This window comes from Puntigrus tetrazona, chromosome 11, assembly GCF_018831695.1.
Source record: "Puntigrus tetrazona isolate hp1 chromosome 11, ASM1883169v1, whole genome shotgun sequence".
Taxonomy (NCBI): Eukaryota; Metazoa; Chordata; class Actinopteri; order Cypriniformes; family Cyprinidae; genus Puntigrus; species Puntigrus tetrazona.
Window position 1 is genome coordinate 21407143 of NC_056709.1, and position 21652 is coordinate 21428794.

General features: G+C 40.0%; 1 protein-coding gene across 1 annotated transcript in view; it reads right to left on the reverse strand.

Annotated features, from left to right (window-relative positions):
- The window catches only part of foxj3 (forkhead box J3), a 73909-nt gene that overhangs the window by 35701 nt on the left and 16556 nt on the right, over window positions 1–21652 (reverse strand). Inside the window, exon 2 of the mRNA XM_043252033.1 lies at window positions 10321–10747. Within this exon, the coding sequence (XP_043107968.1) occupies window positions 10321–10641 (321 nt within the window). The 5' untranslated portion in view covers window positions 10642–10747. The remainder of the gene's footprint in view (window positions 1–10320; window positions 10748–21652) is intronic.

Consider the following 21652-nt stretch of genomic DNA (forward strand, 5'->3'; position numbering starts at 1 on the left):
GCTTCAAACAGCGTTTAAAAACTGCAAGTGGTTAGTGAGCAGTCTGTCCAAACAGGAGTGAATTTGTGGTATTTTAAGGGTTGTTTACTACACTTTTTAAATAAAGAGACACTATATTACCTTATATACGGTCCAGTAAATAAACACTGTATTCCTCTAACCATAAGGACTTTAAGACTGTAGTTTCTCAGGTCTATTATACACTTTTAACACATTACATGCAGAATAATATGCAAAGAACCATAAAAAAACCCCCTGCTTTCTATAAATGACACTACATGAAAATTAGTTTCATCACATTCGAAATTCAGGTTTTTCCTCTTGTTAAAACATTAAAGGCAAGCGTAAATCATGAAAGTGAATATTTTACAAATATCTTCTGCTAAAAGAACATTAAGGCATTTAAACGGCCTTAAACATAGTATTTACAATGGAAATAATACTGTTAAAAACAGAACTTAAATGTAGTCATTAGTTCATTAGATTTGTTTAAATGATATAAATGCATATTTGCTGAATGCTGATGTCGAATGGGAAAGTATTATAATGTTTGCCTTTATATTACTAATAATAAAAAAGCAATTGTTAATACTTTTTTGTATACATTTATTTAATAATCTGATTAGACGACAGTGAACTAGGAGGAGATTGTACACACTGTGTGCACAGGCGCTGCTGTTGTCAATGCCGTCAAAATAAAAGTTAGGCCTTGAATATTTTAATAAATAGGACAGGATTTGAAATATTAACCATTTGTACTATTTTAACAAATCTGTATTATGCCTACATTATGTAAAATATTAGAAAATAATGTCACTATTGACAATTTTAAAGCATTCCTGTTTAAAATAATCCTAACCCTTACTGACGCAAAATATTAAAAAGTAGATTACATATGATGTTAAACCATATTAAATTAATACTAAAATTAAGATTTCATATACTAATTTCATATTGTGACAAACGTATTGCAATATCACACTGTACAGTTTTTTTTTTTTTTCTTTTACATATTCTAGTATGCTCCAAATGTCCAAAAAACCCTCAAATATTCACTGGTGCTTTAGATTTAACAGCTAACAAAAATGGGAACAGGCCTGAATACGTGAGGGTCACCAGCAAACCCCGAGTTTGGAAGGACCACTGTGCACAAGTGGCTGATGAAGCGCCAAGAGAAGAGCGTCCTCAGCACCACTAGCGAACGCAGCACTCATCCATCGCAGCTGGGAGAGCCGCCATTAATATTACAGGTGCTTAAAGCTCCATCCAGTCAATAACCACTATTACAGCCAATGGAGCTAATGAGGGGAGCAGAGGTGACCATCCAGTTCCCATATGCACAATGCAGCCCAATCTCTCAACACTACTGTAAGACAGGGGCTGTTATGTGAACACTTCATTGTGCTAGTGGCCTACAATCAGCACGAGCAGATCAACGGAACACAACTGTTCAAGTCAATGTCGACAATTAGGCTCTTTGAAAACAAAATCGATCTGCTCTAACAGTGGTGCAACGGCACAGCTCGCTTCCAAGAAAGAACTTAAAAAAAAAAAAAAAAAAACACATCGGAGAGGCGGTTTTGGCAAACCACGAGAAACTCAGCATTCATCTACGTCTGCGGACTGACACAAGAATCCCTCACACAACAGAGGCAGTCAATCAATCAACAGAAACGCACAGCAGAAGCGGCGAAGAGGGTGCCGACGGTGGACAGGGACCCGTCTTTTACACCTTTATCCATCTGAAGCTCATACACCGGCTTTCCCTTCAGGCAATGCTCTCCTTTAAACTGCAGTCGAGAAGAGAGAAAAGCAGATTCTTTGTGCTTTGACAAAGAAGGGAGGGAAAAAATATTTTCCAAGTTTCCCCATTTGTATTCAACTTAACACAGATCCAAAAGTCACAACCCTCCTATAGAGTCCATTAGCAAAGTTAATGTAAAACTGTCAAGCACAACGACCCATAAATAATACATAGCTGAGGTGAGGAGAGGCCGGGTACCCTTCTGCTCACCACCGTCCCTCTAGTCAGACACTCCAGCCCTCTACAAGGCCACATTAATTGTCTAATTCAGAGGCAATTAGTTGGCAGTGAGAGGTTGCGGCCTTGCAGCCAGCTGGCCCTGATAAGGAGGACAGAGGCTAGAGGGGCGGCAACCAGCAGTAGCAGCTCAGCCCATCTCTCCATGTCTGCTGACCAGACTCTCCACTGCTAAAGGCGGCCCACGTCACACTGAAGAGAAAGACAACTGTCTACACAGCCTGGTTGTATAGTTCATCAAGACTTTACCGTTCCATAGAATTATTTGAACGCCTAAAACATTGCATAGGATTTCATATTATTGCCATTAGATTAAAAAAATATATCAAACCAAGTGGCTAGTAGCTTCAGTAAATAAACAATGATATGTTGCAATAAATTTTATTGCTGTAGCTCTCTCCCTGTGATAAATGCATATATATATATATATATATATATATATATATATATATATATATATACACTCACACATTTTTTATTTTTTTTTTATATTATTTGATAACCAACAGTTTATATGTTGATTATGAACAAAAAAATCGAATCTATTAGAATTAAAAACAGGTCTCTTTTTTAAATGATTTACTCATAACGGGTGCTTAAAGCACTTTTAAAGTGCCACTTCGTTTGACGTTTTGCAATCTAGATATGACTGTGGTGGCCAAACATTTTTGGAGCTACTGTACATGCATTTTTCCAAAGTTTTCTTCAATAAATTAAAATGGAAAAAGTGTATTGAGAGTGCTGACACTGATGAATAGGCAATCGTCAGTGAGGAATTAATGTGTCAGATCCATGGCTGCTATGACCTGCGATTATCCAGAGTGATGCAAAGATGCTGGAGTTTTGCCTGTCAATGGCTATGGGATGGGAAGACAGCGTTGATTCTTGGCATCTCATCCATCATTGGTTGTGCTCTACTGCTAGGAGGCACTGTCATTCTCTCCTGAGTAAAGGGTGAATTCTGTAAGGACACGGCGCCTGTGGATACATAAATACTGTAGCGACAAACTAATGATGATACCAGGCATGTGAAGTGCATTTTCTAATCTTGAGATGATTACAGAAATTGGGTTTCTGGCAAAAATGAAATAAATAATCCAAAAGACACATATTGCTTTGAAGCAGAGATCTTGTAATTTCTGCTGTTTCCTAGCGGGAATTTAAGTCAAAGGAGGGGGGGGAAAAAAGCAGGCACGGGATCAAAAAAGCCCGGTCTAACTCATTAGACCTCAAAGTCCTGGCCTTCCCAGCTACCAGCACAGACAAACCAAAGTCACCCAAAACCCAGATAGTAAAAGCATGGAGCTCAATGACATTTTCGATGTGGGAGCTCTATGTGAAGTCCCTGGGCAGTCTGCCATATCCTCAGTGACACCACACACATGGTGCCACTCTGTCTGCAGCTCCTGCCTGCTAAAACCATGTCAGATGGGCATAAAATGAGATGAAACATTTCTGCCATGGCACATTTCCTATTGTTAAAACTCTTCATTGTACTAGTAATGCCTTGGCAGGCCTGCTTAATCTTTAAATTTGAGTCTTCAAAAAAAAAAAAGAATTGACAAGAAAGGTCAGGTTTGCGAAAGAGTAAGCAAAGTAAATGGGCAGCTTATGGATAATTGCTTTAAATCACAAGTACTGTTGTGTATGGCTGTGCAACATTTGCCTTTTTCTGGAAGAGGTGCTCCTCACGCAAACGTCTAGATAAGTTATATCTGCAGTTACATTTTGTCTTCATGCTCAACCATTTAGATTAACAGACGTTTTTCTCTTCATTCACAAATAAATGAGCAGAATGTTTAGAACAGAGGAATTTAACATTATATATAATATTTAAACAATATTACATTATGTGATGTTCATATTTACAAAATGTATTTCTATACAGAAAAGAAAGATATGCCTATCTTAGAACAAGTCTATGCGATAATAAAACTGAAAAACTTTCCAGCATTTCCAGAAAATAACACCAAATCTATGAACTCCGGATTACTTCAATTACAGACACAATATATTATTTCAAAACAACGACGTGGAGGCTCAAAAGAGAGAAGAGGAGAATCTCAAACAATTCATTAAAAATCATAGATGAAGAAAATCTTTTCAAAGTGAACTGCACAAGCATTTATGAAAATTACAATTTCATTTTTTTCTTCTTTGTATAATGCCAGCGGCAGCGACAGACAGTCCAACTCCAGCTTAAGCAGATTTCAGAGAGTAGATTCGGAGTTAAAGGCGGATTCCAAGGACCAGACTATTTATAGCATGCGCAAATTCATCATGGCTCAGCGCCTCTCTCTTGGGGCCAAATCACAGCAGCGATGAGAGGCCATGTTCAGGTCATCCCAGCCTCAATTAATAAAGAGCTGGGCATCCTCGCCAGAATGAGGGAAGCTGCTGACTTGTTTAAAGGCTGGCATGATAACCGTGCTGAAGTTTTTTTTCATTTATTTAAAAAAAAAAAAAAGATTACGGACAAAGCAAAAACAAGTATCTTAAGATGAACAAGGCTATTAATTGCTATGGGGGAGGAGCGAAAATATATGTAGACAGAAACATAAAAAATTTAACTTAAACCCGTAAGGTGTGAGAGGAAGATCAACCCCTTCTTGAGATGAGACTATATTCAAAATAAAGCATGTCCTTGAATGACTAGCACAGAACAGTGAAAACATAAAATGTTAAGTACACAGATTATTGGACTAACATTTAGTTTTTTGGTTTCTTTTTTTAGCACATTTGAAAACACATTCAGATCAGTTTGGCTGAATAATCTGTGTTTAACCCCTAAGTGTCCGATGGAAAGGCAGCTGCTATTATACAAGCAGTAAGAAACGCTAAAGACGCCGACATTTCACCTAAGTTCACCCAGCATTAAATGTTCCATGTCAGGTATTGACTTTGTGTAACAGGCCTCATTATCACCGTAGATGGGGTTGAATCAATCAATGAAGGACAAATGATTGATGTTTAGTGGGTGAAGTATACACCTACATGCACAGTAGGGATCATGGGCTTCTTGCTGTCTAGAAGTATACCCACAAGATACATCTTACAATATATTTACGTTTATTCAGCAAAGATGTACTAAATTAACCAAATATGACAAATGTTACAAAAATGTCAGTTTCATATCAATGCTGTTCTTTTAAATTAATTATTCACAAAATCCTGAAAATTGGTTCTCACAAAAATATTAAGCAGCGCAACCATTTAACACCGATAATGATAAGAGCTTCACGATCACCTAATCAGATTTTTTAAGGATCATGTGACCCCAAACTGTAATGAAGACAGACTAACAGTCTTTCAATAGAGTATACATTTAATCTTACAATAAAACGTTTAGAAAGTAGCACTTCCCTTAATTAAAAAAAAAAAAAAAAAAGATCAAGACCGGTTACATGGCTACAGCAGCACTGGTTAACGTGATTCAAGACGTCAGTTTCTTCCAAAAGCACTTCCAAAGTCAACTCTGTGCTTTGCGAGGTGTAGCGAGTGCCCTCTCTGCCAGCTCCACCTGGTGAGCCGCTACGCTTTCTGCCCACCTACTCTGTGCGAGCGGCGGGATACGAGTGGGATGGGGCAAGGTGAGGCTGGTGGGCGGGCGGCCAGGCGGGAGCTTCCTGACACAGGAGCCAGCCACACAGCAGGATCAAACTGGCTACGGCATGAATCACCACCACTCCCACCACCGACACAGCCACTTCTGCTGCTGCCACAATTAAAAACACAGAGAGCCTGCGAACTAAATATATGCAACAACACAGGCCTAATAACTGCACACTAGATTTTCAAATCTGATTTACTGTAAGGTAACTATATTTTTAGAAAAAGTTGGCGGCAAAAACAGAGACAACTTTTATCAATATGTATCTTAGCATTTGAATAATTTAATATCAGGAAAACGTTTAAAAATGAAATGCCCGACCGCGTAATGATCCTGGCTGGAGGATTAAACTGGAAATCAGAGTGTGCTGAAGCAATTTTACATCTTAATATTCCAAACCCTGAACACCAAGCCTGAGTCGAGAGATATGACGAGTGCAATACCTGCGCTTCCACATTTAAATAAAAGCAAGGGGAGCTGGGATTTGGGCCATCGAGTTACTTAAGAGATAATGTTCCCGGCTTGCAAGTAAATAACGCCCTGTGGGGGTGAAGCAGTCCCCCAAATCACTTATTAGGAAAAAAACGGTCAATCGCCCCTGGCTTCTATTATTATGTTGGCTGCCCAGCAGCGGGTGCAACCTTTGATCTGTTTAGGTTGGTGAGCATTTGCATTTCATAATGAGATCAAAGAAGAAGGTCCGGACACTCCACAAGTGCCAAAAGCGTTTTTAAACAGGGCAAGACTCAAACTCGCCAACCGCATTTATCCATTAGAGCAGGCAGAAACAGCTTTGGAGCATCAGCGGCTACAGCGTTTGTGAGGAATTAAGCATTTGCACACTTTTTCCGCCTGCGTGCAGGTGTGGAAACGCGAGAGTATCACGCCGGTAGCGATTGAAGAGATTCAAGAACAAACATTTCAAGCATATTTAAACTGGTTAAGACGCGAGAACTGCTTGGGATTTTCGGCGGCGCTTCAGACGAGCCGTCTCCTGTGCAATGAGATTCAGGACTTTGGGTTTGAAAGTGGGTAGAGCAATGACCTGAAAAGTCACCCGGCCTTCCCGAAGCACTGTTGGTAAATCATCAGGGAGCAATTAGGCGAGAAAGTGCCAGAACCGCATTGTGTATTCTGAGGAGCAGCAGCCGTGGCAAAGCCATCATAAGCAGGCCGCGCTGTCACATCTGCTAGCGCCGCACGTTTTCTGAGTGCCTGATCAGATTACGGCCTGCTCTGTGGCCGGATTACAAACCTGTTGTGTAAACAGAGATTGAAAATTCTCGGAGGATAACAAGAGCTTTCGCGTGGCTTGGGTCCTCCATAATCCTCTAACATCCATACATTTAATGCTTTTAAACTGAGGTTTAGCCTGGATGCACTCCGTTACTGCTTCTACATAAGTGCTCTGAGGTCAAACGGGATGAGGATGCTGGAAAGCTTGGATCAGGTGGGTTGCAATGGCTTTCGCGTCACCAGAAGGAGCTTTCAGTATCAAATGCATAAACTCAGATGGTGAGGGGTGCTAAGCATCTTCACAGCGTTGAACATCTCATCAGTGACAAGTGGGTTTTTGACTGGGAACAGTGAGCCTCTCAACCCAACAGAAGGCGAACGAATCTCATTTGCTCTTTCACTCTTTACACTGAGGTAGCTTGCCTGCAGATAATTGGGATTATGAGAACTGGACAAAGACGAGTATATTACATAAGAGCTTTCAAAAGGGATGAAGGATTATTTCTTGTGGTGACAGTCAAAGCAATATCTTGAATCTGTGTTGTGGCTACATAATTGAACACCACCCTGCTGTTCCGAAGCAGTAATGCTAGATTGTTTGATAAAAATCATATACAAGAATTTGATCTTTAATTCAAACCACTGTGGGATTGCGATACAAACCTGCCTGCAATAAATACAGTGCTGAAAAAGGAGCTATATTGTATTAATTTTAACATTCCAAAATATTCCTCCTCACAAAAATCTCCCCAAAAAAAACACACACTCAAAAATAGAAGTCCCACACACTGTGTTAGCTTTTAAAAATCCAAAGAGCCCCCTTACAATAAGACGGGGTGAAGCAAAAACAAAAAGTTATGAGAAAATACATTTGCTCAATTTCACGTCATTGGTGACATTTTATATAGACAAATTAAAAAAAAATTGCTACAAAAAATAAGAACAAACAGACAACAACATAAGCTGTTAGTAAGATTCTGCATTTCACCATCCACAGTGGTTTGTGGACCAAAAAAAAAAATAATAAAGTTGGTGACAACCCAACTCTACAATAATCAGTTTCATAGTATTGCAAAGACAGAATGTGCTAAAATTCATCTCAAGCTGCATATCTGTCTCTCCTAATACAGCATTAATATTTTTTGACCTTGATGAATTATCTATTCTTATTGACAGCACTTATTGATATTTCTTAAAAGCGTTGGCTAATGGAGTTCTATTGAGATGACTAAATGAGTTGCCGCCGCCTGGATTAGCCTGGTCTCATCTCTCCGGCACAGCTAGAATTATCATAGAGAACAGACGTGTGCGTGCACTGGGTCGTAAATTCCTGCTGCCGACATCTCAGGGGGGATGTGGAGAGATGGAGGGCGATGACTGCACACAGACCTACATTCACCCCAGCCACGCTCGGTATATGTGCAAACGCGCAAATATAGCAGTGCGTACTTCAGAGACAAAGGATCTCTCTAAAATAATAGTCAACGGCCGTCGGAGTGAGATTCGCGCTCTCTGGTCTATTAAAAGAAACACTCGTATTGCTGTTATACAATTCTTAACACCAACTCCGTAGCTCTGTTTTCCCATCAGTACACGCTCTTCCGCCTGTGAGATGCGTTTGCGCTGCAATATCCTGAAAGCCATTTTCCACATCGCATAGTAGGATGGCACAGTGCCTCAGTCCGTCTCACACGATGCATTTAAATGGAAAGAGTGACCAGCGTGCCTTTGATTTCAGCTATATCTTCGACTTATATTTACGTAAATAAAAAGTGGCAAAAGAAACCGAATCCAATCATCTAACTTTCCATTACGCTGTTTAAACGAATGCCAGCACACTACAGAATGCATATTTGGCCCTTTGTAAACTGACGTATTGCCAGATTCTCAATATAATAGCTGTAACAATACATGATATAGAGATGGAATGTGGCAATTAGCGGCCATCACTGAGAACAGCGGTGGGTCGCCTCTTTCCATGAGGCTTTTGAAAAAAGGCTACATTCCAGCAAAATGGAAAGCCGTCTCTCGCTAAACGTGTCAGGGCAGCAACCTTGTACAGCGATTTCAGTGAATTCAGTGAAAAACGCTGAAATCCATTTGTTATGTCTGTCCACCGTGTAAATGTGTGCGGAGGGGGGGAGGGGAAAGGAAAAGAGAAAGGCTGATGTCACAAAAGGCATTACAGGTGCTAGCAAGCAATTTAACTTACAGCCATCTTCCCAGGTACCACGGACAAAGTGCGAGCACATTTCTAGCAAGAAAATAAAAAGGTTCATTTTAAATGAGAAAAAGCACCACGCTGACCCTCAAACTCGCCTCAGAAATCTGCAAATACAAATCTTTTCAGCGGAAACAGCGTTATGCTTCTGGAGGGAAGAAAACTTAAGGAAATAGGATTGATAAATATGCAATTGAAACTCTCCTGCTCTATAATCCACAGACAACAATGGGGTGGAAGTGTATGGAGCCACATGTTTGATTTGTTATTTTGATTATAGTTATCAAGCAAAACCTGCATCTATAAACATATTTTAAGATGATTTTTAAACTTACAAAATCATGTGTTGCTCTCATATACACGGACATAAATATCGTTTTTACAGCAGAGCAAAAGAGAGTGGCGGGTGTGAAAATATGCTCACACGCGCACACACACACACACACACACACACACACACACACACACACACACACACACACACACACACGTGCACGCGCAGGGATGCGTCTAGCACGGATATGAACCACGTACATCTTGTCTGCCTGCAATAAAGCTGTGCTACCGATTCTATTGCCAATAAATGTCAACTGATTGGAAAGCTCATTCTAATATCAATTTCCATCTCCGCTCTTTAAAAGGCAATCAGCACGGCTTCATCTCTGTATATCATATGCTCCTTGAGATGGTGACACAGCAATGGCTCTCTCCAACATAATGGACTTCTATCAAGGCATCTGGCATGAATAATACAAGCCATGAAAGGCAGTTTTTTTTCTCCTCTTCTATGGCTTGTGTGGCTGGATCTGGCTGGGTGCATATCAACACACTTCCTTCTCACACATGTGTCTCCAAAAAAGAGCCTTTATTTTCTTGTGTCTAGAGATGACAAGATACTGTGTCAAATATTAATGGTCATAAACAGATCCGAATGGCGCTTTGCAAAATAGCAGCGTGGCTGTTGCTTTGATATTTTCGAAACGCTCCTTGGCGAGAAAAGGAAGGAAAAAAAAGCCTTGACAGCATAAGAAATGAGAATAATTTCACACATTAACCTTGGCAGTCTCCTCTGACTAAATTCAGGGCTGATTCGGTACACTGATTGAATTTAAGTGGAGGGACGTCACTCGTGTGCATGCAAATGTCTCTGACGGGCAGAAAGCAAATAATGACAAATTAACTGGCGCTTACAGTCAGCGCCTCGCCCCTTACCTTCCACCCGCTGCCGGCTTCCCTGTAATAGGGGAAATTGTCACAGATCCACTGGTAGATCTCGCTCAGTGTCATTTTCTTCTTTGGCGAGCTGTTGATGGCAAAGGTGATGAGGCTGGCGTAGCTGTAGGGTGGTTTGCCGTCCTTGTGCTGCTGCACCTCTTCCTGGTCCAGTGTGGTGTTGGGGTCCAGCAGGGCGCTCTTCTTAGCCATGCCAGGCCCGTGAGCGTTCTGGGCGTCCGCTTTCTGAATGGCCGCCCGCATGGTCAACTGCGGCAGCCAGTCCATGGAGGTCAAGCTGCTCTCCAGCTCCGACGTCATGGTGGCAGGTCGAGTGGCGGCAAAGGAGGGGTGACGATCCGGTGCGGCGACGACTCAGAGGCTCCCTCAGATCACTGTTTTTGTCGGCGTCACTCAAAAACGAAACCTGCGGAGAAGAGCGAGAGAGGGGATCATTATATTGCCCGACACTGTCAGGATATGAGCGATCGCTTCTGAAGCACGCAGACACTTCAATAGTTAGAACCACTCCAGCTGGAACCAATGTCATTTTAATTAGCACATTCAAACAGGCAGCATTTCTCTTTGGAGAGAAGCTCTAGAACAGACGCAGATCTGCAGACAAAAAAAAAAAGAAAAAAAAAGAGAGCTGCACAGACCGGCCAAGCCGTCTGGCCCACCTCCTACCTCCGGCCTGCACCCTGCAGCTGACTCACACAACTGTAATCCGAGCCGCAAACTGAGTAAATGCTGCGGAATTGTTTTCACAACTGCCAGCCAAATGGGGGAACGGTTCACAAGGAATTCCAATTCTCCTGAGGGTAGCGTAACCCTTTCTATCTCCCTCTACCCTTCCCCCCTCTCCATCTCTCGGCGTTGTAAACAGGCCCTCGGAGTCATCGTCTTGCAGCACGGTCTCTTATTCCCGTCTGCGGCTGCACCCTACACCCACAAGCAACCTTGTGTTTTAGGCACGCTGCCCTCTCTGGCTCAAAATAGTAGCAAAAGCGTGAGGCCCGTCCTGTCGAATAGGTACACGGTCGGGCAGCGTAATCCATCTGCACTTCGCACAGGACGTCTTATGAAAATGACAACACGACTGGAAAAAAGGCACCAGGGGAGGGAATATCCCACATATTATTCAGACGAACCTCGGTTTAAAAATACCTCTCCGGTTCTCTCGGGAACCTCATTGAAATTCCTCTAGAATGAAAAGCGAGCACGAGCCTCTGAAATCTGATAAATGAGATGTCTGTGAGGCCAGTGCTATGACAGACCGTCTTTTTTTCATCATTCTGTCATTTCCATAAAGGTGAGTCATGACCCTTTAATTTAAAAGATTTTTTTTCCAGCACGAGGACGGGACCCCTCTGATCCAGCTGCATGAAGTGCGAACTTAAAATTATAATTTAGCGTCCTCGCCATTCACATGCAGTAGATGAGCATCTTTGGGCACTTGCTAATTTAATTAAATCAAATCTCTGAGCAGTGGACTCCTCAATTTCTTATGCATCCAATCTGATTTTCACATAGACTGCAGAAATAAGCTGCATTGACAAACTGAAACCGCTGCATGTTGCAACAAACAGGCAACCACCCTGAAAGCAACGCCAGGCAGACAGCAGCCAAATAAATGTGAAAGGTAAGGCAACTATCCATGTACTAATAAAACAAACAGCCTGAACTTGCTTTTGGGAAAAAAGAAATAAATGCCAAATGCATGAATGTAAATGTATGGTTAGCCAATATTCGAAGGTCTTCAGAGTCAAGCTGTCAATATTTATATCAAAAGAATCTATACAAAAGAGTAGATTGCATTAATATCCTGTGGTGATATGTTCATTTCATCTCAAAGTATTTTAAACAGGATTTTGCTTATTTTTCATAATAAATGCAACATTTATGACCTTAAATTAAACTCCACGAGAACCATTCATTTCCTTATTTTAATTATTTAAAACAATACACATTCAAATACATTTTAACCCAAACACTTGACATTGATTCGAAAAAAGGCTCATGGATACTGAATAACAACGGCATCTTCAGTAAAGGAGAATTCGCAAGCTTTGCCCTCGTCAATTATGACCATATATGCATTTGAAAGTAAAGACTACACACAAGAAACACCAAAGCTGACTGTAGCAGATAAAACTCTGGGCAGCAGAGTCAGAATTGCTCAGAAAGACTTTGAAATATTGATCAAAATAAAAGAGTTGGATATCAAAAAAGCATCAGATATAAAAAGCTGCAATAAAATAACAGAAGCAAAAGTTCAAAACTTTCACACCAAGTTTTAAGTAAGAAGCCATCTGATTTTTTTCTTTGACCAAAACATGCTAAAATAATTCAGGTGAACTTGTAAACACATGCACACACATATAGAATTATACAGGTATCTTAAACATAACCGTTCTTATAACAAAAAAAGCTGATTAAATGTTAATTTGGACTTTCAATAAATATTTTAATATTTGTGAGGCTGTTCTTGCCACTTGTATAACGCACGCTGTATTTTAAGGCTTTGACTAATAAAGCAATGCATTACAAAAATGCCAAATGATGCATGCAGAATGAGGCATTCTGTGCACTTAATATTCACATCACCATCGCACAAACCACAGAAGTATCCCTGCAAGAATTCTGATTGATGAAATGTGCAGATAAAGGTTCAGGTCTCAAGCATCACCTACATGTTACAGGGGTACTGCCATTTTGACTCCATGCACATCAGCCAGAAATGCAATGCTCTCAGGAGTGCCTGTGTGGTAATTAGCGCACCTTAGCAGTGCCAAGCAGTAAAATGCAGCCTGTATCTCCCCTCATTAACAGTGGCACCTGTACGGATGACTCGGTTACAGACCCAGGCTGCAGAGGAGCATGCATTGACTGGCATGGAAAAGGGATGTGGCAGGTGGCCATTATGCACAAGACCACCGAGTTAGGCAGTTCAGTCTATTAAAGCCAGTAACCCCCTGGGAACTGATTACAACAAATGAACGTCACTGCTTTGAATTAAGAAAATACTACTGGCTACTACTACTTGAGCCAAAAAGAAAGCATTTGACACCGGAGCTGCAGCATGTAATCGTTTTTATGATGCTGTTGTGAACAATTCTGCATTGAAGCATTAACAAAAAATATCGATATTTTACAAAATGTAATTAAATAACCCTATCCTACATAATAATGTACTGTTGTACTGTAAATACAGTAGGTTACACTTCTATAATTTAGAAAAGCTGCATATGTACTTACGAATCAAAGAAAAAATGTCTTGGTTTTTACTGAGGGTACTGCAAGATATGCTTAATGTTACAGTTATTTAGTGCACAAAAAACATCTCAATGTGTTACTTGTACTGACTGAAGCACTTGAAGTACACATGCACAGAAAAATCACCTTTCTCAGACAGGATGTAATTAAGTTCTCATTAGTAGAGTATTATTTCAAAATATCTGTCTTGGTATTCAGGTAAATAAAACTGATTATGTCTCAATTGAACAGGAAAAAAAAATTGGGCTAACATTATATTAGACCTATGCATTAGCCTGCTGTTGTCTGGGTCATTTATGTTAATCAAACAACCAAGGAAAGGGCTAAACACTCTTCACTGGTCTTGGATAAATAGCTTTTGCAGCTTTAATTAATAAACAATTTATTGTAAATTAACTATGGATATGGAGTTATATATACACACATAAATACATACACACACACATATACATATAAACACACATATTCATATACACACACACAGAATTCTCAAGGTAAAAAAATACAAAGGCAAATGCGATCCTACTGTAATTCAAAGACGACAATTACTGGGAGTAATCTCCTTCCAAAACTCAATATCATCCGATCACAGTGTTAAAAGAGAACGTTAATTGCTTTGGCACGCCGTATGCTCTCTCAGACGCCGTTTCTAAGAGTCAAAGCGTGAACAATAAATATTTACTTTACGGAACAAACGCGAGCAAACTCGTGTGTGTACATGGATGTGTGGATTAGTAAGCAGACTTGCGGTGGAAAAGGCCCCGTCGGGGGGATGGTAACTTGGCTTCGGCAGAGGGGAATCACTCTCTGTGAGCTCCTTCCACAGCGCCTGAAGACCTGGCACACCGCTTCACAACAACAACAGTGATGTAACCTAGTAACAAGCCCTTGGCTTTTCTACTCCTAACCGAAACTCTGGCCATGTCTTCTACATCAACAACATTATTACGGCGTGTAGAAAGGCTCGTGTTGTCTTAGCGATCATGAAAGGGAAAACAGGGAGGGGTGGGAAACACGCTCACCTGCCCCAGAGTAAAAAGGAGATTCCTCATTTTTTCCAACGCCCCAGGCACTGCTCTCGAGTTATTTTTGAAAACAAGAATAGCTAAAATAGCAACGGCTCATTGTTGCGCCTGAATGTCGAGTGCTGTAATTGTTCGCTGCGGCCAGCCTGAAGACTCATCTTCATTAAATGGAAAAGTAGGTAACAGCAACAGCTTTTAAATGTCAGTCTTCCCTCTCCATTAAAGGCTTAATGGTTGCATTGAAACCACCCCCAGGATGAGAGCATTAATAACCCAGTCGTTACTCGCATTTTTAGGATGTGTCAATTATCGCTCCGCTGCGCACACTGCCAGCCGAGCGCATTGTTCGGCTTATTACAGCCTGCAGCAGATCAGGGCTTGTCACAGTGAGACCGCCGCTCATCCTGGCCTGTCGGATGCCAGCGCCGATCTCAGGCTTGCCAGAGAGACTCCTTTAAGGCAGCGAGCACAGACCGGGAGATCCGAGGTGTCGGAGTAGCCCTGTTCCAGTAACGAGGTCTGGCAGATACACATTGGCCGGGGTGCTGTGTCCTCCAAGCGCCAGTCTCATTGCTTTACATGAGGGCAGATTCCCACCTCCCCGGCTCAGCCGTCTACAGGGGACGCATGCATGTACTCCATAATTAATCTGCCAGTCACAGCAAAGTGCCACTCTGGCTGGAGAGAAATGGAGAGCTGCACGCATACGAGCAGCTGATAATCATAAATGTAGCACCGTGTTAATGGTAGGTTAACGTGAAAGCCGCAGGATTTTAAAAAGCACAGAGGGCCAGGAATGCAGCTAAGACAAATGGACACTGAATTCCGGCCCAATGCGGACATACAGACAGAATGCATCTACCCAAATTATTTTTTTATTTTTATTTTTTTAAATTGTCATTTACCAAATTGCAAAAACACTGACATATCAAATCAATGTCAGTCATTTTTACAAAAAAGCTAATCCGTTTTAAATTATATATATATATATATATAAAGGCAATGTAGCATCATCTGGCTTCTCTAGCAAACACTGTGAGAAAACGGCACTTTTTAATGCCAAACACACTACTTTGCATACAAAGTAATGCAACAACATTTCACAGATTTTACTAAAAGTGACAGAATAATGTAAGGAAACACATTAGTTCTCATGACATAATGAATAGACAGAGTCTCACACCTGCCAGTAGCCATGATGTTAAACTTAAGAGGAATTTTTGGTTTAAAAACAAAAACCAACAATGAGGGCAAAGAACTTTATTAGGACTGTAGCTCTTTCCCTTGGTCCAATAGTTATCGCTGTTTTAAAGTCACTATTTTGGATCTTTACAGTTCTTAAAGTGACAGCAGTTAATACTCCTATACTATTGTCTATATCTACAATGTTGAATGAAACAATGACCAAAAAAATAAATAAAAAACAGAGAGAGAGAGAGAGAGAGAGAGAGAGAGAGAGAGAGTAAAAAATAAATAAATAACTCACTGATAGGGATGCACACAGAGAACCAATATTGTTTTGGATCGTAACTGGGTCAATACCAGAATAACGATAAGCTTAAAGACAAATTATAACGTTATCGAAATTTGGGTTGTTTTATCTTCCCTATGAGAAAAATACTTTCATAACCTAAAAAAGTGGGAATACACTGATCTTAATAGCTGGATTTGTTTTTTTTTTTTATTTGGATGTATCAGGAAGTTATTGGATGGTAAACTTTTTCTGCCTATTTAACCAAGATTGAATAGCAAACATCTATATACTCATTGGGGAAATTAAAGCAAAAACAACAAAAACACATCATGACTAAAACATTAGTCCATCAGAGTGCTAAATAATGATTACTGCGGTGCAACCTTTATTCTCACAATATAACTATTCTGAGCAGACCTCGGATTGCTGAATGCAGAATGCAAAGAGCGAAAAGGTACAACAAATAATTTTATCCTTTACGACTGAAACGCATATCAGGCTCCAGCTGCAGACACTGCACTAGTGCCTACTGAGAGAGAAGAAAAAAAAATCCTTACAGGCTAATCAGCTGCAGGATGTCACATGGGGTTAAAAGCAGAGACAACAGGCTTTGTAACCTCTGATGCAGATACACTCAAATAATTACTGAAAAGGGAGGAAGGAATCTGAATTTATGCAAGAGTAATTATGCCATTTGGGGATATTAGAGAGATTTTCTCAGCAGTCTGCCACCACTTGCAGTGCTTTTCAGAGCCGGGCGGCTAAGAGCTGCACACGCTGACAAACACAAGGCCTTCGGCTCATTGTGCAATCTGCGGGCCCTTACAAAATGACGCTCAGCATTCCAGTAATTCAATAAGCCCTTCCAGTGAATTACAACCCTGATCAGGAGGGGGATTGTCTCTGAGTCCCTGGCAGCTAGGCTGGGAGGTGCCCTTTGTGTACGAAGCGGTGCCGCTGCCCTGACACCAACCATGCGAACCCAATTACACTGCTTTGTGAGCCCGCGGCCCCCATATTAACACATATTCTCCCCTGAGAAGCGTCGACCAGTGCCAGCCTGGCAGCCATTCGCCAGAGCCCACTGTTGAATCTCAAATAAAGCACTTAAGGCTCTGGCAAAATAATCATTTGTCCCTGGCATTCTTGAAAGCCCCCTTTCTCATCAGAATTCCCTGTTCCTTTCCTTGGCAATTAAATGCTAAGCTCTTCGACTCTCTGCAGCAGGCAGCACAATGGGACCTCAGAGCAGCAGCAGCAGACAATCCAATGCTCACTTGCATTATTAAAAAAAAAAAAAAAAATGAAATGAGAGACAATCGCGTTTCAATGTAGCATTCTATTGCTTTGAATATGCAACGTAACTTTCAGATAGGAAGACACTTTAAAAAAAAAAAAAAGCATAGAAATTTCTGGAGTTCGTCTGAACTAAGTTACATTAATTGCTCTACTCTATGTATAATAACAATCATCTATGCTACTGATAATTCTCACTCATATGTGCTGTCAGTTTATCATTCATCTGGTTAAATCTGTCACACTTCTTTAACTATTAAGTCACAAAGAGTGAATAAACAAGCCAAAATAAAAGGACAGAATGGCTTTAGCCATTTTAAGTTCATCTCACGTAGGCCTAAAATTGTCAACACTTGGGATGACATTAACACTTGGGTTATAATTAAACCCGTTTTGCTTTTCAATCAATATCCAATCTCTCAGAAGTAATTAACAACATATTAAAGAGTTTATTGCCTGGCAGAGCTGGCTGCTGCTGCATCATTAACTGTTAAAATGTGACTCTTTGACACCTACAGTCATTTCGCAGCTTTTTACTGCAACAACCCCCCCTTCTCTTGGCTGTCATTCCAGCACCCTCCTCAAAAAGAAACACATTACCTTCCGGCAGGCGCAGATTCGCATTAGGACTCGCACACAATGGCAGATACCAAAAAAAAAAAAAGAAGTGGCAGTACGCGAGTGAGAAGAAAGATGCATAATCTACGTCAACCACAATGCACAGTAATTATGAATCTGCACCTTGATGGATCATTAAATCAGATCTTTAAAAATTAAAACGGAGAGATAATGCAGATATCAACCCAAACACAAGCAAAGACAAAAATGCTTCACAAGGTTGTGTGCGTGATGTGTCACAGGGGGCTAATCCCTTAGGAAATGAAGAACTGAGACAACATGACTCAGAGGGGGAATACCAGTGAGGGCTGATGAAAATATGGACTAAAGTTGATGATTTCAAACCCACATGCTTTAATATTACAGATGCAACCTTTTCTGTCTTTGATGAAGACTATTCTCAGCAAGTCTGCAAGGTTCAGATTAAAGGCTAAAAATGTGAAAGTTCACTGTTCAGAATCCTATTGTTGGCCATGAGTAATATTGCCATTTCTCCATTTATATAAATACACACTCAGAGAGTGCATAAAACGGAGTCAAACGATGTGTTTGAAGTGCAGTGCATTACTAACCAAAAAAAAATAGAAAAAAATACCTATTTTAAGTTTCTGCATCTAGGGAAAACCCTTATACTGACGACCAATTCAAAGAGCAACATACACTGTTCAAAAGCAGCCACCCACTATAAAGACTTACCCTTTTCCCAGAATGATAATGCATCGGAATCTGTGGTTGCACAACGCTGCGACACACTAGAGATTAGAGGATTAAGTCACAGGTCAGTAGTTTCATCTTTTGTTGATGTTCCAGCTTACCCATTGCTTTTTAAAAGACAATGCAGGAAAGGAGCCATGTTATACGAGGCAAGAGGCATGTGCTGTCAATACACAACAGTCCCAGTGACACTTTAAGAAATGTAAATGCGCACAAAAATGTCTAAAATAAACTAATTAAATATGGCAGAAGCAGGTGACAGGGAAGGAATCGACTGGACCGACCTGCAGAGGAATTTGACCAGGGATTCCTGGTCATGCAGTTTTATAGTTACACCCAGTCATAAATTCCTCTGAATGATGCCATATATAGAAAGTCCGGACCGAGTCATACTCATACTAACATCTGAAGGCTGGGTTTAGCTCTGTTGCTGCAAAGTCACTGCTAGCAACAAACAGATAGTAACAAAATCTGCATGTAGTTAAACAAACACTTCACAAGACCAGCTTTGATGTTCCCAGTGACTAAGAAACCCACCCAATCATATACTTTATGGGTGAGAGTATATGGCTTTCTCATTATTCATCAAGGGCAAGTTGTTTACATACAGTTAATAAAAAGGCTGTCAAAGTATTTGGGAGGTGTTTATTTTTCCCTCATTACAAAGAAAAAGTATTAAAGTATTAGTCTCAATAGTTAATATTTGTGTAATAGTAATATTTATAGTATTTGTGGAAATGAAAAGAAACAACAACATACATATACATATCAATGTTATAACAAAAATGAAGGCATTTTAATTTAACATTGGAAAAGTTCTTAAAAAGTAAGACTGAATATGCTAGGCTGCTTTGGTTAAAGGTCTACTGACTAAAACAGAAAGGCAAAAACATAATCGACAATCTTTATAATACTTAAAATTTACTTGGGACTGTCAATTGAAGCCAAACTAATAACAACAGAAACAAACCCTAAACGTAGGTGACTGACACTGATTTAATTATTACTACAGGAAAGCACGTCAAAGATCATACATCACTTGACATCCCCATCTAACTATCCCCTAATTAGGATGTAAAATGATCCATGTAGAGCAACAGGGCAACGGGGGTAAGTTCCACATAAGGTCATGTTACACCAAGGTTGGAGGGCCCAGTCTGGCTACATCTCTGCAGTAGAGGCAGTAGCAGACGTTTAGTCTGAAAGAGGAACTCAAGCATGACAGAGCAGCAAAAGGCTGTCCTCAGAAAAGGAAAGTTTAGTTCTGCATGGAAACTCTCAATGCATGACACAGGCTAAGTCTTAATAAATGGGAAAGTCAGTGATTACCTGAGAATATTATAATATTTAAGACTTGGTCTCAATTAATTGGAGAGAAGTCATAAAAAAGTATAATAATAACAATATATACTAATTAATGATGATGGTTATGATAATAATAGCAATAATAATAATAATAATAATAATAATAATAATAATAAATCATTATTATTATTTAAGCTGGATGGTCACAAAAACGTAAATATCACCCAAACATACTGGCCACCGTTTCATTTCCCTGCCAAAACCTTTTTTTTTTTTTTTTCCACATCTGGCATTTATGGAGTGTTAATTTTAATATCCTGGCTGCAGCTATTTTGCAGTGTAGGCAAGAAAAGTCAGTTGACAAAATGACCACGAGTGTCACTGATCTGTCTGTTTAGCAGTTGAATATTCACAGCTGCATCAGAGCTGCTAAGAGTCACACTACATTAATGCTGAGTCCTCTCTACCTACCCCCTCAAAAGCTTGAGCTGAAAGCATAACATTAAGATACATCAGATAATAACACAGCTATTCATTAAAGAACGAAATTGTGTTTTAATTCCTTCACAAACAGACGATACGTCTGAGGATTAGGGGACTACAGGCAGACACACCTCTCTCGCTCACACAAACACGTATCATATCAACAGGATACTGTTGGGGCAGGATGCAGTAGAAGTGACTCATTTCCTTTTTACTAATTTGTGGTATGAATCAAAAATCTCAAGCTTTCGTGGGTCAAAGCAGATGTTCATCAAAAAGATTTCACCTAAAAGCAGCGACTGACCTTGGCCTCCTCAATGAGTGAATGAATGAGAAGCACTGCCTGTCTGCCCCCTGTGACTGCTATTGACTTGTTTCCTGCTAGAAAACACAATTGCTGCCTAACAGGAAAGTAATCAGCTAAACTGGCTGACAGACACCGTGCCAACACAGAATCATGTAAGCTCAAGCTTACCATTAAGACTATAAAAATATATACAAAATTACTTCCATAAAATATAAGCACAGTGGTCTGAAAGCCTGAGACCATCATTTCTATACAGTGTTTCAAAAACTTTCATTTAATCATTTGTAAATGTAAAAATACCATTTATAAATGTCTGGGGTCAGTAAATCAAACACTTTCAGCAAGGATGCATTACATTAATCAAAACTGAGAGTGATAACAAATAATTCAGTTTTCAATATTGATGATAGTAAGAAATGTTTCTTGAGCAACAAGACAGCATATAAGACCTTTCTGACACTTAAAACTGGATAAATAGCTGATAAAAATCCAGCTTTGCCATGAGAGGAATACATTACATTTTAAAATATATTACAATAAAAAAACAGCTATTTGAAAAAATATATATTTCTCAATATAACTTTTTCATTGTAATTTTCAAATAAATGCCTTGCTGAGCATAATGTATAGTGGGGAAAAATCTACTTTGCCTTTCTAGTGTCACTGATCAACCTATATGCATTGAGTAAAATCTTTTTAAAATACTGCAATATTGAGAATTATTAGCATAGTGCTTCATAAGACTTCTCGATAATCACATATTAACCTTCATCTTAGCCGCACAATATTAAAAATGTTTTTAAAACAGTTCCCAAGACAACTACTGCAGCCTGC